We start from the raw sequence: 17,202 nt of genomic DNA, 5'->3' as shown, positions 1-17,202 counted from the left end.
AAAAGTTTTGCTAGATTTAGTTAGGAAACATGGCTCCCACAAATAATACTGAAGAGTATAGACGAAAATTAGTTTGTAATTTTCAGGACAGTCATCCCACATTGAATAAATCTGAAGTCGTAAAACATTTTGTGACTATGGGAATATCGCAAAGGAGTATTTATACCATCCTGTCGAACTATGGGAAGCGAAAAATCACTACACGAGCTAAGGGATCTGGAAATTTTAGCACCCTTAGTCAATCGAAGATGCGGGCTCAACTTGCAAGTTAACATCCAATAAAGTTGCAAAGTCGTACCGTGAGCTTGGTAACAAACTTGAATGTAGCAAAACAACGGTGAAGAAGTATCTGGAGTCTATGGGAATCAAGAGGAGAACCAGAAAACCGAAGCCAGCTGTCTCAGAAACTCAGGAAAAGACTCAGAAAATTCGTTTGTCTCTTTTGATCCAAAATGTTTTTCACGCTCAGAACGACTTTGTTTGTGTCATGGACGATGAGTCCTATTTCACCATGGATGGTAATAAGTGGCAGGGGCAGTATTATTATGTACGTGACGACAATGTAGACAAGAAAGATAAGTACGTTGAGCATACTAAGTACCCGAAAAAGGTCCTTTTGTAGCTTGCAATCAGTGCTGCTGGAATGTCTGAGCCCGCGTTCCTCACAAAGAGTGTATCGCAAAATTCTAACGTCTATATCAGAGATTGCTTGCCTAAGCTGGAAGCTTTCATCAAAAAGTATAATCGAAGGGACAATGTGATCTTCTGACCAGACCTAGCACCCAGCCATTACTCAAGGAAGACAATTAACGCATTGGAGGAACTTGACATACCTGTTGTCAAGAAGGAAGAAAGCTCCCCCTAACGTACCCCAATTGAGGCCTATTAAATCATTTTGGGCTAATATTAAGTGAAAGGTGTATGCCCGAAACTTTCGACCCAAAACCGAAGTCACGCTGAAGGGAAAAATAAAACGAGAGTTGAAGAAGATGCCAACATCCACATTTTTGACATCAATGGCGGAAGTTCCCCGAATGTGCCGAAAAGCTCATCAGATCGGACCGGATTTTTTCCTGAAATAAGTTCATACATATACCTTTCAAAACATGTAAAAAAATATAATACAACAATGTACAAATATTAGAAAATTCTGTTTGAACTTTGTGCAGATTTCACTGGCCATACGTTACTTTTGGACTCTTGCAGATTTTTCAGTACAGTTTCAATAATTACAAACGAAATTACGTTTTTTTTTGAGATTCTATTTTCCAAAAGCAGCTTCACTAGTCTCTTAGGAAAATGCAAAATATATGTTTATACCCCTTCATCTGGCGGTAGAAAATCAAAATATAAGAAAAATTTTAAAAATGTGTAAAAAATATTTTTTTGAGATTTTTTAAAAACTTTTTATTCTAATCAGATTGTTCATCAGATTAAATAAATTACTGATTTCTAGGTTAGGTATGAGAAGTGTATGAAGTGCAAGAAGTGCTGGAAGTATTGCCACATTTTCGAGAGTGTTGCGAAGTCTGGGAAGTGCGAAGGCCTCTTCCATACAAAACGTAGAAGTGGCCTGGAAGTGGTGTACACATTTTCACCCAAATATCTCCCCCTTGCTTAAACCAAAATAACAAGAAAATTTCCAATAAATCACTAAACTGAACTTTTACAATGAAATATAGCATCCAATTTGGAGTCAACCGCAAATTAATTGATTTCCAATGTGAAATGCATTTAAAATCAATATAAAATCACAAAAGAAGTCATCTAATGGGGAATGAAAGAGTCATTTGAATGTGATTTCACCATTATTATATTTTATCTTTTTTTTTTCTTACAGAATTGCAATCGATAATCATGATCAATTTGATCATCATTCCATTGTATTCGTCAGCATATTTTTCTGGAGGCTTTTGTTGTTGTTGTTGTTGGGGATATCTGCAAAGAGGAAGTATGGAATAATCATATGCAATTTTATAAATTAAATTATTTTACCATTTTAGACTTTCAGTGTTACAAAATCACCTTCCATCTTCAATTTGAATTTCCTAAGTCTTCTCTTCATTATAAGGCCTATGGTCATTTTATTAATACCCGATTCTTCCGGATACATTTTCTGGTACTTCTTCAGAAGGCGTTTCTTTAGCTTTTCCACTTCTATCTTGTTGTTGTTCTTCTTCAGGATTTTAAAGATGTTTTCTTTCCAGGGAAACGGGGTCTCAGATGCAGTAGGCTTTGTTGTCTCCTTATCCTTTTTGCTCTTTTTCCCGGAAGATTTTCCTTCCATTTGACTAGTTTGAGAATTCAAATTTTTCTTTTTCTTCTTAATTTTGGATTCTGGCGATGCTTCCTGGACTATCTCTTCCGTATTCACTGTATTTTCTATGTTTTTCTGAAGTTTTTGTTTCTTTTTGGGAGTTTCCTGGACTTCATCTTCATCCGCTTCTGCTACACTCTCTTCAATTTTCTTGGACTTTTTCTTCTTCTTGGGCTCAGGTGCTTCCGGACTATTTATAGTGTTTTCAACATCTTCCTGTTCTTCTCTTTGATCCTGTTTTCTTTTCTTTGACTTTTTGTTCTTTTGATCGTCCTCCTGCTCCAGATTCTTTGTAAAATCTTCAGCATCCTCCAGAGATGTTCCATTCTCTAAGAGTTTTTTACTTTTCTTGGACTTCTTGGTCTGATGATGTTCATCTTGGTCATTTAGGCTATTCCCAGATGATTTTTTTCCTTCTTCCTGCGCAGTTCCCTCCTGAAACGTTCCACTCTCTGCTTTTCCTTTTCTTTTCTTGGACTTCTTGCCCTCGTGATTTTCCTCTTGGTCATTTACACCATTCTCAAGGGCTTCTGTTGCATTTTCCTGCAGAGCCTCCTCCTCAAATCCTCCATCACTGTCTGTTATTCCTTTTCTTTTCTTCGATTTCTTGTTCTGATGATGTTCTTCTTGGTCAGTTAGACTATTCCCAGATGATTCTTTTCCATCTTCTTGCACAGTCTCCTCCAGAGATGTTCCACTCTCTAGTATTTCCTTTCTTTTCTTGGACTTCTTGCCCTCATAATGCTCCTCTTTTCCATTTCCCTGTTCTGTTTCCTCCTGAGATGCTCCATTCTCTGCTAATTTCTTCCTTTTCTTCGACTTTTTATCCTTATGATCTTCTTGTTCACTCACGGCATTCTCAGATGATTCCTTTCCATTTTCCTGGACTGTTTCCTCTTGAGATGTCCCACTCTCTGCAACTTCCTTCGCCTTCTTGGACTTTTTGTCCTCATGATGTTCCTTTTCGTCATGCACACCATTCTCAGTTGCATGCTCCACACTCTCCTGGACAGAAGTCACGTCATTTTTAGTCTCTTTCGATTTTGTGTATTCCTCCTCAATGAGATCAAAAATCCTTGTGGCATCATACTCAGATGTTTGGCGGGAAACATTTTTCATAAAATTGAGAAATTTAGCTTTCTTCCTGGGTACATTTTCATGTTTCGTGAGCATCTGGAGCACCCCCCGGAGGCGTGAGGACAAATCATCTCTCTTCAGTACACTCTGAATGATATCTATCCAGGCTTCTTGCTTCCTCTGTCCCTTATTTTGAGATGGCTTTGCTTGGTAGTCATTGCCATAGTACCTCTCTGCCTCTGAGATGCACTTGGTATGTGCTACATATTGCTGACCCCGGAAATCCTTGAGACAATCCACACAAGTAACAAATACCGGTGCCCCCTTGCATTTTTGCCATGCATAATGCTTTTCCACAGCCTGTTTCTTCAGACTATCTCCACAGTGATTGCATGTGAAAAACACCATTTTCTCCTGGAACTAAGGACCTTCCTCTAAGCCAAATTACCTTGAGAAATTCACTTCAAAAAACCACTTTCAATGGAAATTTACAGTTTCCAAAACACGTGGGACTTCTTATTGACATCGCGTCAATCAGTAACCACAGCGAAGACAACCACCATTGCGGAAACTTCCACAGAAATTCCAGAGGACAAATCCATCCGTTATTCAAAAAGACAATTCAAAAGAAAAACGTTCATCTCTTAAATTGAGAGATTGTAATTAAGAGTAATACAGATAAATAAGTTGTTTCCTCTTGACGACAATTATTAAACAAATTTATGCCAAGGAGTTTTCCATCTTCAAATAGAGTTGATCAAAAAGGATTGGGACAAATTGTGGCCAGTCTTTGAAGAATCATCGCTCCTCGAGAATCACTGTTTCCTGCGGACACAGACGTAAATTCTTCAACGTGTCTTCGGTATTCATCGTTGTTAACTGCAAAGTAACCCAAAAGAATCCTTCTATTAAACCCATTCAATGAAAACCAAAAAAATCACTTACATCTTTCCTTGGCCATCCAGAGAACATTTTATATTCCGCCACGGGAAATCCTACAGACGTTATGTAGTTTAGTAGAATCTAGAATTAAAAAAAAAAACAAACGATGTTTTAATTATTGTAAAGTCATTTTTTTAAATTTCATGAAAAAAAAAAATTCTCACATTCAATTTGGTATCGGCAGTAAATCTCCGCTCAAGAAAATCTCCACTGGGCTTCCGAACACGAATTTTCGTAACTCCAGCTGGATGATTGGCATCTGGTTCAGCAGGCAAAGTCCTCTCAGCCTGCAAATTAACCAAACAGGATTTTCATAATCTACTAGGGTAAAGTTTATAATTTGGAATTAGTGTTACAAGTTGGATAATTCGCCGTTACAAGTTGGACATGACTTTTTTCTTGATAAATACAGTACAAAATTTGTTTTTAAGCACCAGGAACCAAATTATAAAAGTAAAGCATTAAAAATATACAAATAAAAATGAAGTACTAAATTTATCAAGACAAAAAGCCCTGTCCAAATTATACCATTGTCCAACTTGTACCACTCTCCAACTTGTACCACTTTACCCTACACAAAAAGCAACATTATTTAATAAATTAGTAAAAACTTGGTTCTGAAAAGGACTACGGGGAAGTGGGGCACCTTTGAAATTGGGTTTTTTTATAACTATTTTTAAATTAAATTAAGCTTTATCATAATGTATTTTTGCTTCAGAAATGGTTTGTGGAGCTAAATTATATAATGTGCGAACGATCAAAGCCTTTCCCTAACTTCAAAGTTTATCTTCAATTTAAAATAGGAGAAAAAAGCTCTATTTTAAAGCTGCCCCAATTCAAAGTTGTCTCACTTCCCTTTAACCATTTAAGGACGAGAAGGTCAAAAATTGAGGGTCAGAAAAAATCATTTCTTCTAACTTTTTAGAGCGAAATACAACGTTAGAGTAAGTGTGCCAAATTCCGGCCAGCTTGCAATTTCGGCCACCTTTCTTATGCCTCGAATCACCATGAATTTTTAGTTTTTACATATTCTAGAGATTATTCAATGCAAAAGAATAACAAAAAATGTAGTTTCGACAAACGAGACGACGTGAAAAAGGCATTGGAAGAATTCCTGACGGGCAATAAACTATGAGAATGAAGGTGGCCGAAATAGGGTACCAAAGCTATGTCTACATTTTTATTCATTTTAAAATGTATTAAAAATGATTTTAGAGAAAATAATGACGATAAATTGTCTACAAGGTTCTAAGCAACACTCCTTAAGTAGAAGGAATAAAAAAAATCAATTTCTATTAACCCTTTAAGGACGATTGGAACACCGGTATTCTATAAAGAAAATAATTTTTCCTGACCACCCAAAGTTATTTTTTTTCTTATGTCTGTACATAATTGTAAAGTAGAAGGCTGAAGGAATTTACAATATTTTTTGCAAGTCTCTAGCTATTTGATATGTAGTAAATATTTAAGCTCAAAAATGGCGAATTTTTAAATTCTCAAATTCATAATTGATTTTATTAAGTGTGCTAAATTTCGGCATAGTTGCATGCAAGCGTCAAAGTCTTAAGTTTGAAATGTAATATTTTAAATTCAAATTGATTTTTTTATTCTTTCTTCTGAACGAGTGTTGCATGGAACCTTGTAAAGAGTTTATCGTCTTTATTTACTCTAAATCATTCTGAATACATTTTGAAATGAATAAAATATAGACATAGCTTTGGTACCCTATTTCGGCCACCTTCATTCTCATAGTTCCTTGCCCTTCTGGGATTCTTGTAATATCTTTTTCACGTCATCTCGTTAGTCGAAGCTACATTTTTTGTTATTCTTTTGCATTGTATAATCTCTAGAGTATGTAAAAACTAAAAATTCATGGAAATTCGAGGAACAAAAAAGGTGGCCGAAATTGCAAGCTGGCCGGAATTTGGCACACTTACCCTACTTCTAATATTTTTTAAGCAACACCCTTTTGGCAATAAAAACTACAATACTCATACTTAACATTTTTCATTAAAGCGAAAAATATTATTCATTGGTATTGTCAGAAAAATTACTTAAATTTTTGGGCTATTTTTGTCCCTATCGTTCATAGAAGCACAAAATACAACGAATCAAATTGTCAAAATCAAATCGAATCAAATTGACTCTTTTGGACTTTCCAAGGTTAGATGTTAAACTTATCATTGACTATGTTTTTCAGTTTAATTTTTATTGTTGATTTTCAGTCCGTAAAAAGTGTCTCGTCGTTAAAGGGTTAACCCAGTTATATGAAGTTATGTCTTTTGAGAGGCAAATGTTGAGTTTGCATATTTCTAAAGTTTGCAATGCTCAATTTATACAAATAAAACTGATGATAAATGATTATAAAGTAATGTATTTTTTCTTACTTTATAATTTAGGTTAAAATGGTAAGTTAGAAGAACTAATTCCCTTAAGGACGATTGGAACACCGGTGTCCCATAAAGCAAATATTTTTTCCTGACTACCTAAAGTTATTTTCTTCTTATGTTTATATGTAATTGCAAAGTAGAAGGTTTGCTACGCAATGCATTTGATTGTAATTTGTTTATAAAATAGCGGTTTGTAGTTTGTAGCTTTTCCAAATTATTACAAAATAAGAAGTGGAATGATTATTTTTTGATGCTATCGAACCGATAGTATTAATAAATCTGTATTTGTTAAATTTTAAGTATAACGACTTTTTACACGTTATTGAACTATTTATTGTACCATTTTAAAAAGAATATGACAAATATAACTGTTGATAAATATTTATTTATATTAGCTACAAAAATAGCAGCTATCATTTCGAGAGTCGCTACAGGATTAATATTCTTTCGATGGAAAATAAAAATATTTGAATGATTTTTTTATTAGGTTTTAAAAGAGATGTCCGAGTTTCTAAAGAGGTTGATTGGACTTTAGTGCTATCCGCGGTTTCAAAAAAAATCTAAGGTAAAAAAAATCTATCAGTCAACAAGAAATATTTAGTTTTTTTTTAAGTCAGATGAATATACTCTGAGAAATCTTGTCCTCTAAAAAATAGTGTTTTTTTTTCGAAAAGCGTCTCCAAAAATTAGATCCTAATAACTGAATTTTTAAAATTTCGAAATGAAATTTTTAGAAAATATAGTTAAAATGTTTGTACCTTTATATACTTAAAAAGGGACAGATAATCCTAACCGGCTTATGTAGGTGAGATTCTTAACGTGAGCTAACTCGGAGTGCATGCAAATTCGATTTGGAGCTGATGTTGGGAGACGCCATTCAGTTATCTTGAATCAAATTCGTGAAATTATACAAATTTTGTATTTAAACCAAAATATCAAGGATTTGGATGAACTGACAGAAAAGTCTTATATGGGTGAAATGTAGACCAGAATGTTCTCTATAATTTTCCCATAGAACATGATCTCATCGATTACTCAGAAGCCAAGATAATCGAGGTTTTTTTGTTTCTTAACTCGTTTTTTCATCCAGAGTGCCCCAAGTAGTCATTTGTTGAACTTCAACTATATCAAAGAATTGTTGTATTTTGTGGGACTTTCCATTTAAAACCCTATTTTAGGTGTCTTGGTGGAGTAGAGGCAGTCAAATTGGCATCTGAGTGATTTCAAAGCGTTATTATGGGAAAAATCAATTTTTTCACACTTAAACGGCAAAATCGGAGTGATAGCTCAGTCTGAGCGGAAAATGATGTATGGACGAAATGTAGAGACAAATGTCCTCTACAATTATGTCGAAGTAATCATCAAAATCGGTTCAGCGACAGTCGAGATAATTGAGGTTATGTGATATTGAAATTGGTTTTTCGACTGTGGCGCCCCTGGTGTTGGTCCCACGAAGTTCAAATATTCTAGAAAGTTGTAGCATTTGGTAAGATCTTTCGTTTAAGCCCTCATTCATCAAAATCCGTCACATAGAACCGGAGATATGATTTTTTAAATTTCGTGAACTTTGACCCCTCATATCTCCGGTTCTATTGAAACCACAGCGCGCATACGCACCATTTTGGAAACGTCCTAGACTGGACTACAACATACTAAAATTTCATTAACTTGCACAATGCCGTTTTTGAGAAAAATGTCTTTGAATTTCGATGAATTTTGACGCTATCACAGCGCCACCTGTGGTGAGTTTTTGAACTTCCATCTGAAAGTGCTCATCGAGACGAAACCAAAAAGGTAAAATTTATGTCGATATGTTAATTAGAACCGGAGATAGAGGCCGGTCAATGTTCGAACTTTGACCCCTTATAGCTCGGGTCAGGGGTTATGGATCGACTTAAGGTTTTTTTTGTTTGATAGGTATAATCAACGGCTACAACATACTAAAATTTCAGCCCGATTGCATAAGGAATTTTTGAGTTATTTAACTTTTAATATTTAAAAATTTTCTTTTTAATAATAGCGCCCCTAGCGGTGGTTTTATGAACTTGCGATGTTAGAAGGGGAAGTGGCATTTCACAAGAGCTTTCCAAAAAGCCCTCATTTTTTAAATTCTGACAATTAGAACCGGAGTTATGGCCATTTTAAGAAATTTTTTTTGGACCCTTATAGCTCGGGTCAGGGGGGTCGGGGGACCTTAAGTTTGGTATTGATGGAAAGCTCTAAGGCCCAGCTATAACATACTAAAATTTAAGCCCGATCGATGCCATAGGGGCGGAGCTATTGAGAAAACAAAAAAAGGGGGGTCTTCAAAATGGCGGAAGGAGGGGTGGGGGGTGGGGGGTCAATGCACCAAGTTGCAATTTTCATGCGATATATAACCTTTGCCGAAAACCGCAAGTCGATATCTTTTTTAGTTTAGGAGCTATTAAGCTCCAAAGAGCGGCCGGACGGCCGGCCGGCCGGCCGGGAACGTAACTTAGCCCCCCATATATTCGTGATCAGGAAGTGGCGAAACACATTTTGGCCAAGTTTGAGCGCGATCGGAGGACATGAAATTTTGTTAGGATTATAGTAGGTGAGATTGTTAAGAATCTCACCTAATATGCTATGTTTTGAGTCTGCGTGACCCACCTAACCCCTGAATGGAAGTCTCCAATGACAATTTTTTTTTAACATTTTTATTATTTTTCACTATTTTCACCATTTAGCTGAGATTCTTTATTTAATACTCATCTAAAAAAGTTGCATGTGTTTTTTTTTCTTTAAGGGTAATTGTACTAAATTTCGGCCAGCTTGCAATTTCGTCCATTTTCTTTTGTTCCTCTAATTTCCATGAATTTCTAGTTTTTACATTCAGAAACAGGTTTCGGAAGAATTCCGGAAGGGCATGGAACTTATATGAAAATGGAGGTGGCCGAAATATGCCACCAAAGCTATGCCTATATTTTTATTCATTTTAAAATGTATTAAGAATAATTTTGGAGAAAACAAATACGATAAACTACCTACAAGGTTCCAAGGAACACTCCTTAAAAAGGAGTAAGAAAAAAATCAATTTGCATTAAAAATATTTGGTGCACTGACACTGACCCTATTTAGACGATTCATACAAGTAAACATGTTTACTAATTAGTGAAAATGTATTTGGCTTGGTAATATATCATTTAGAAAAAAGGGATTTCTAGAACACCTGAGAGATTTCTAATTATACTACATTTTTATAGAAAATTTATCGCTCTCTACAACTTTGTCGCAGAGTATTTTGCTCTATCTAAACAAGAAAATGTGCTATTAAGTTATTTTCCGGAAGCTATTTTTAGAGAATAAAAAGTCTCTTTGATGAGTTACGATAGGGCGTGTAAATACTCTTTCCGACATCCTGAAGTAATATTTGATAATATTTGATAAAACATAAAATTTTCTTTCAATTGTTTTTTATTTTAAATCTGCAAGCAACTTTAGGAAATTTTTTTTTTTAATTTGTTTAGAAAAGATTTTCTTAAAGAAGAATATTTATATTTTTCTTTAAATATCTTTAAGAAATATCATGTAGGGAAAAACTATAAAAATAAATGTGCTTTTGTTCACAATTTCGCCCAACGTGTGCTCTTGAGAAATTGTTGTGTGATGAAATAACCCATTTGGAAATAGACGAAGGTACTTAAATAACTAAGAATGTTGAAATACAAAAATATTCAGTCACTCTTACAATTCTGCAAAAAAAAAAAGAAAAAAACGATACTCACTTCAAGCCGAATAGCTATTCTTCTGGCTTCCTGCTCTGCCTTCTCTGACTCGAGGCGCTTCCTCTCAGTTGCCAGCATCTGCTCACGCCTCTTCTTTGCCTCCTCTTTGGCCCTATCCGCCTCCAAACTCTCTCTATACGCCATATCTTGCTCCATCAGCACCTGCTCCCTAGCCGCTCTTTCGCTCTCCTCCCTGATTTCCACACGCTGCTGCTCCGTGTAGAGATCAATAGACTCCATCAGTTGCGACAGGAGATCATCCACACCTACATTTCCGTGTATCACACTGAACACCTCACAGTTACTGCGACTCTTGGAGATGATAAGAATCGCCGGTAAACGATCAATTGGGATATTTCGCACTGTGATGGATGCCGGAGTACCAATGGCACCCGTAATTGCCGACAGAAACATATTTTTGTTACTTTCGAATGTCAAATCCCAGCCGTACAGAATGAAATTGTGCATCAAGGTCTGGATGATGCTTTCGCAACTCAACAATTGGCCACAGAAGACATTCGTCAGGACACTACTGTCATGGTGAAGGTAGATAGCCAGAAGTTTTCTCTGCAAATACCCCAAAGGAAAAATATTCAAAAATTTACATTATCCTAATTTTCGGAAGAAAATGCAAATTAATAATTTTATTTTGCAAAGTTCATAACTGTAAATTTAAAAAGATATTGCAATATTTAAACTATTGCATGAAAATCTATTGATCTTCACAAACTTATTAAAACACTAAAATGCTCAACCTCTTTATATTAGAATAAAAAAGAGCTCTTAAGAAAAACTCATTATCCTTATTTAGTTTTTTAGTTGTAAAGGCCTCTACACATTAGGAGCAATTTTCGACAAAAATTGCATTTTTGACAGAATTTTGACGTTTCCACCTGCAGCATTGCATGCAATTTCCTTCAAAAAAGCAATTTTTGACAAAAATTGCTCCCGATGTGTAGAGGCCTTAAGAGGAAAATTAATTTAAAAAAAAATGCTTAAAAAAAATTTGATAAAAAAAAGTCAAATTCGTTTGTCAAAATTTTTATAAGGCAATGAATATATATGTCAATAGTTTAAAAGCCTAAATGGCCTAAATATTAATAGGCGAAAGAGGTGAAACGAAATATTTAAGGGAAAGCGCGCTACCTTCGGGATTTATGCTTCGAACAATTCATTTTTTTCCATGTGTTATAAATGAATTTGGTCTATTCACTGAGAAAAAAAACGAGGGTGCGATTAACTTTTTTTCCTCATAACTTTAACACTTTTTAGGTGTAAAAATATATCAACAATTTTTTAATGTTATTTTAAACCTTTTTAAGGGTAAAATTAACATGAAAAGTGTAATTTTAACCCCTAATACACCTAAAAAGCATAATACTTACACCGATTTCGGATCAGTACTGAAGGATAAAATTAACATTTCAGGAATGTTATTTTAACTTTTTCGGATTTCTCTCATCAGTGTATAATCCTAACAAAATCTAATATCCTCCGATCGGCCCCAAACTTTGCCAGAATGTGTTTGGCCACTTCCTGATCACGAATATATGGATGGCTAAAAACCGTTCCCGTCCGTCCGTCCGGCCGCTCTTTGGAGCTTAATAGCTCCTAAATGAAGAAAGATATCGACATGCGATTTTCGGCAAAGGTTATCGGGTGAAAATTGCAACTTGGTGCATTTTGAATCCCCCCTTTTTTGTTTTCTCAATAGCTGCGCCCCTATGACATCGATCAGGCTCAAATTTTAGTATGTTATAGCTGGGTCTTAGGGCTTTTGAGCAATACTAAACTTAAGGTCCCCCGAGCCCCCTGACCCGAGCTATAAAGGTACAAAAAACTTCTTAAAATGGCCATAACTCCGGTTCTAATTGTCAGAATTTAAAAAGTGAGGGCGTTTTGGAAAGCTCTCGTGAAGTGCCACTTCCCCTTCTAATATCGCAAGTTCATAAAACTACCGCTAGGGGCGCAATTATTAAAAAGAAGATTTTTCAGTTTTCTAAGTTAAATAACTCAAAAATTCCATTGTGCATCGGGCTGAAATTTTAGTATGTTGTAGCCCTTGATTATACCTATCAAAGAAAAAAAAATACCTACGATTTTTCTCTAAAACGGCATTGTGCAAGTTAATCAAATTTTAGAGTGTTGTAGTCCAGTCTAGGACGTCTCCAAACCAGAGATAAGGGAAGTGTACCACGGATCGGAATGTTAATAGACAGGCTCCATATTTAGTTGAATATATGAGTTCCAAAACACTATTTGGTTTTTTTTTTACATGCCAATTGATATATTAGTGATCCATTTAACTATTTTCGTGTATTGACACTTTTGCTAATTATGGAAAGTAATAATATATAGGTGTAATTGTAAGGATGCAATGTGTTCCGCGGATCGGAAGGGACTTAATCAGGCGTTCCACGGATCGGAAGGGGGCCTCATTGAAGCTTCTTTGTCATTCTTACACTGCGTACTGTGTATTCACATGATACAACTTCTAAAATTGTTAAATTTAATGAAACTTTCACTGGTAAATTGTTCTATCACAACAAAAACATCTAATAATGGCTGTGAAGATGACAGCTGAGCGCGCTGAGTTCAATTTTTTTTACGAAAAAAAATGTGCCGATTCGAGGAACAGATGAAAGAAAATGTACTTGTTCTCAAAAAATAATTTATTTTCAATATTCCTTGCCGAAATAATTAAAAAAGTGTATTGATAGTGAAATTAGAGTCACTGAATATTAATTTTTTAGTTAACACAAATTTGTAAATAAGTTCAATCAAACATAATTCCTCATATTCTTACAGACAAATTCTCGCGTGAAATATTAAGAATGTGATGAATGGCGGATTTTTTGATAAAACTCTGATACAGTGATTCAATAAATTAGGTAAATAATAGCAATTTTGTTTGAAACTCGACGACAAAATTTGTTCTGTAGATTTATAAACTAACGTGATGCATCTTGCTAAAGAAAATTACTAGAATACAGTGATTAATTTTTAAAAGTAGGGGAAATTGGGGCACCACCAAACACGCGGGGTACCACCAAACACTGCGATTTTTTAATCGGATATTGGATATCAGAGGATAAGACCGATAGGAATTTATAGGCACTATAGGGATGCTTGTCCACTGAAGAAATAGTCGAGATAGTCCAAGTAGTTTAGAAATAAAAATTAGTGCTTGGTGGTACCCCGTGTTTGGTGGTGCCCCAGTTTCCCCTACATTTTATTTTGGGGTGCCAATACCCGGGACAACCTTCCGATCCGAGGAACACTGACGATCGCTGGCACATTTACCTTATGAGTGGTCAAAGTTCACGAGTCAAAAGAAAATATATTTCCGGTTCTATTTGACCGATTTTGATGAGTGAGAGCTCAAATAAAAGATCTTACAAAATTCTACAACTTTCTGGATCATTTTAACTTCGTGGGACGAACACCAGTAGCGCCACAGTCGAAAAACCAATTTTAATATCACATAACCTTAATTATCTCGACCGTCGCTCAACCGATTTTGATGATTGCTTCGACACAATTGTAGAGGACATTTGTGTCTACATTTTGTCCATACATCAGTTTCCGCTCAGACTTAGCTATCTCTCCGGTTTTGCCGTTTAAGTGTGAAAAAATTGATTTTTCCCATAATAACGCTTTGAAACCACTCAGATGCCAATTTGACTGCTTCTACTCGACCAAGACACTTAAAATAGGGTTTTAACTTTTTTGCGTCTTTAGGGTCATATATGACCCGGGGAAAAAAGTTTCTTTTTGGCTATTTACATTAATTGAAATCTAACTGGAGTCTTGAGAAAATGAGCCAAGAATCTTACATCCTTCTATTATGATGTCGTGCACGAACAGATAGATTTCAATTAATGTAAATACCCAAAAAAAACTTTTTTCCCCGAGTCATGACATTACCCTAAAGACGCGAAAGAGTTAAATGGAAAGTCTCACAAAATACAACAATTCTTTGATATAGTTGAAGTTCACCAAATGAACACTTTGGGCGCTCTGGTCGAAAAAACGAGTTCAGAAACAAACAACCTCGATTATCTCGGCTTCTGATTAATCGATTAGATCAAGTTCTACGGCAAAATTATAGAGAACATTATGATCTACATTTCACCCATATATCAGTTTTCTGTCACTCCATCCAAATCTTTGATATTTTGGTTTAAATACAAAATTTGTATAATTTCACGGATTTGATTCAAGATAACTGAATGGCGTCCCTCAACTTCAGCTCTAAATCGAATTTGCATGCATTCCGAGTTAGCTCACATCAAGAATCTCACCTACATAAGCCGGGTAGGATTATCTGTCCCTTTTAGGTAGTTTATTCAAAGAATATTACAAATTAAAAAAAAAAAGTTACTACTCACATCTTTAGCTGGTTTGTGACATGCTTCAGCCAAAGCGTCCGACAGAGTTCCCTGATAGAATTCCGGATGGGGTTCACCGTATCGCTGAATGTAATTCTGGACAAATTCAATGCTTCCAATAATCTCGTCACTCACTTGGTCAGGCACTAAAAAAAATCCATTATTAGTCACTTATTTTCCAAATTTTTATCATCCTGGTGAACTTACTCAAATAGTTCAGGCGATTTTGGGGTGGAGACTCTGCAAAAAGATCATCGTCTGCATTGAAATCTTCAGATGCATCCTCGTATTCCTCCATGGAACTCTCAGAATCCAGCTCTATGGTGCTAAAAAAAAAAAATGCAACAAAAAAATCTTTGGTGATCTTCTGGCCAGATCTGATATTGAGTTTCTCTAAAATTACCTATTGTTTGATCTCATTTGCCTCTGTGATTTCTTTGAGGAAGAACTCTCTGCGGATTTTAATACTAAATTGTGCTCGAGATCAATTCCAGATTGCTAGAAAAAAAAATAAAATAAAGGGAATATAGAGTGCGTTAAAAGTGGAATAAGAGAATATAGTGCATTTGCTTACAGCCAATGAAGTATCATTGGAAACATTGTCCGGCCATCCTAACCAAACTTGATGCCTCACAGCGATATCTGTGATGGAAAAGACATCCGATTTGACCTCGAGAATTGTCTGGGAGCCTGGATATTTAAGTGGAATTGTTCTACCCTCCGGTTGGATATTTATGTTCAAATTAAATGTCTCATTGAGCCGAGATGGTGAGTCCCTGGGAAAGAAAAATTTTTAAAGAGAAAAAAAGTTAGAGGGAAATAAGAAATTTTGATTTCGATGGTACTTACCCATCATCAGTTAAATCCGTGAGATCAGTGAGATCGAGGACATTGTCTCTCGCCACATTGAGATTCTTGAGGATAGCTTGGGCATTCTGGGCGTCTCGATGGCGAAAGGGCATGAAGCCTTTGAGAGCCTGCCGACACGGTGGCACATTGGTGGCTTCGTAGATGCGCGTCTTGAGTTCACCCATCGTAGCATGATCCGAGATGACGATATTGTGCATGCGATTGTTGAAGTGGATGGTAAAATTGACGTCTTTGGGACGCTGCTGGGCATCACTGAAGAATCCATTGTTGCTGGAGGTGGATGGGCCAGCTGTGCGACTATTCGTTGCCGGAATGTTGTACACAATGCTCACTGGTAAGGAGGAGGACGGTGTTCCTGCCATTGGTTCTACACTCGAATTGGAAGTCACATCGAGATTGTTCAAATTCAACTTTTCTGTTGCCATCGACGATGAAGCAACGCTGTAGGGTGGTGGATTTTCCATTGGAGGATCATCTTGTGGGATGACTTTGTGTATTGCCGTCTAAAAAAAGATAATACCCCCCAAAAATTTCCGTTAGATAAATCCCCATCAATGCACCCTTCAACCCTTCACATCTCTTCCATGTATCAATGACATTACCAACAAATCCCAATTGCTCTCCTCTAGCAAATAGATAGCCTCACCCACATCATCAATAGCCGTGATATTCTGCAAATATTCAGGTTATCAGTAATTTTCCACTAGATTTTACGCATTAAGCCCCCAAAATGAGAGACAAAGGAAAATTTCAGAGTCACTTCACTGCAACATAACCCCATTTTCACGTCAAAGAAGTCTCATGGCTTAAATTTACTGATTTCCACAGTTTTCTCACCTGAAAATTCGCCAGGGTCTCTTCGCGATTCTCTGCCATACTCACACCACTGCTAAAATGCACGAGATATTGGGTAAAAAGCACTTTTTCTGCACAAATTTTCCTGGAATTTTTTTCTCTTTCTTCTTCTTCTTCCTAACTGGGTCCTCTGGTGGATATTTTGCGCGAACTCACCACAAATTTATCTCACCACATTTCACATCCCAACAAAATTTTAGTCTACAAACGGATTCCTGAGATTCTTAGACATTTCTGTAAAATTTCCTCGGGCACGTCGGATAATTTTGAAAAATCAGATATTTCGTACAGATTAATGATAAATCTTAATAATTTCTTCTGTTTTCTGTACAAAATTTTATGAATATTTTCTACATTTGTTAATTTAAAAAAAACTACAAAAAAGTAAAAAAAAAAGTTTTATATTTGGACCAGTTGTTAAAATATTTTATTTTGATGGTTTCTGGTTATGGTTATGGTTTATGAAAGATTACTCATACAGTTCCCGCTCTCTAATCCGGATCGGCGTAATCCGGACGAGTTATCGACGGTAACATTTAAAATAATTTTGAAATCATGTATGCATGTCTGTTCAGCAATGAAAATGAATTATCCTGTGATGTTTTTGTTTAATA

General features: G+C 35.8%; 2 protein-coding genes across 2 annotated transcripts; both read right to left on the bottom strand.

Annotated features, from left to right (window-relative positions):
• Nucleotides 1-1,795: 1,795 nt before the first annotated feature.
• LOC129801386 (cell growth-regulating nucleolar protein) lies at nt 1,796-3,936 on the bottom strand. Its single transcript, XM_055846350.1, has 2 exons — nt 1,996-3,936; nt 1,796-1,938 (listed from the first exon to the last, which is right to left on the bottom strand). Exon 1 carries the CDS (start codon nt 3,800-3,802, stop codon nt 2,000-2,002), a length of 1,803 nt encoding a protein of 600 aa, XP_055702325.1. The 5' UTR covers nt 3,803-3,936; the 3' UTR covers nt 1,796-1,938; nt 1,996-1,999.
• A 100-nt stretch (nt 3,937-4,036) lies between these two features.
• On the bottom strand, nt 4,037-16,775 carry LOC129801385 (FAS-associated factor 1). The gene is made up of 11 exons (XM_055846349.1): nt 16,571-16,775; nt 16,336-16,404; nt 15,713-16,236; nt 15,438-15,639; nt 15,267-15,361; nt 15,071-15,189; nt 14,864-15,009; nt 10,473-11,039; nt 4,501-4,623; nt 4,340-4,417; nt 4,037-4,273 (listed from the first exon to the last, which is right to left on the bottom strand). Exons 1-11 carry the CDS (start codon nt 16,607-16,609, stop codon nt 4,193-4,195), a joined length of 2,043 nt encoding a protein of 680 aa, XP_055702324.1. The 5' UTR covers nt 16,610-16,775; the 3' UTR covers nt 4,037-4,192.
• Nucleotides 16,776-17,202: the final 427 nt, after the last annotated feature.

Source organism: Phlebotomus papatasi, chromosome 2 (assembly GCF_024763615.1).
Source record: "Phlebotomus papatasi isolate M1 chromosome 2, Ppap_2.1, whole genome shotgun sequence".
NCBI lineage: Eukaryota > Metazoa > Arthropoda > Insecta > Diptera > Psychodidae > Phlebotomus > Phlebotomus papatasi.
Note: the sequence above shows the minus strand (reverse complement) of the source record. Positions and strands in the feature narration are given on the sequence as shown.

Excerpts from the sequence above, each read along its gene's own strand:
- LOC129801386 (XM_055846350.1), bottom strand. The coding sequence starts at position 3,802 with ATGGTGTTTTTCACATGCAATCACTGTGGAGATAGTCTGAAGAAACAG.
- LOC129801385 (XM_055846349.1), bottom strand. The coding sequence starts at position 16,609 with ATGGCAGAGAATCGCGAAGAGACCCTGGCGAATTTTCAG. Across the intron at positions 15,640-15,712 it reads ACGGATTTAACTGATGATGG|GGACTCACCATCTCGGCTCA; the intron begins GTAAGTACCATC and ends TTTCTTTCCCAG. Across the intron at positions 4,274-4,339 it reads CTGGATGGCCAAGGAAAGAT|TTAACAACGATGAATACCGA; the intron begins GTAAGTGATTTT and ends GTTACTTTGCAG.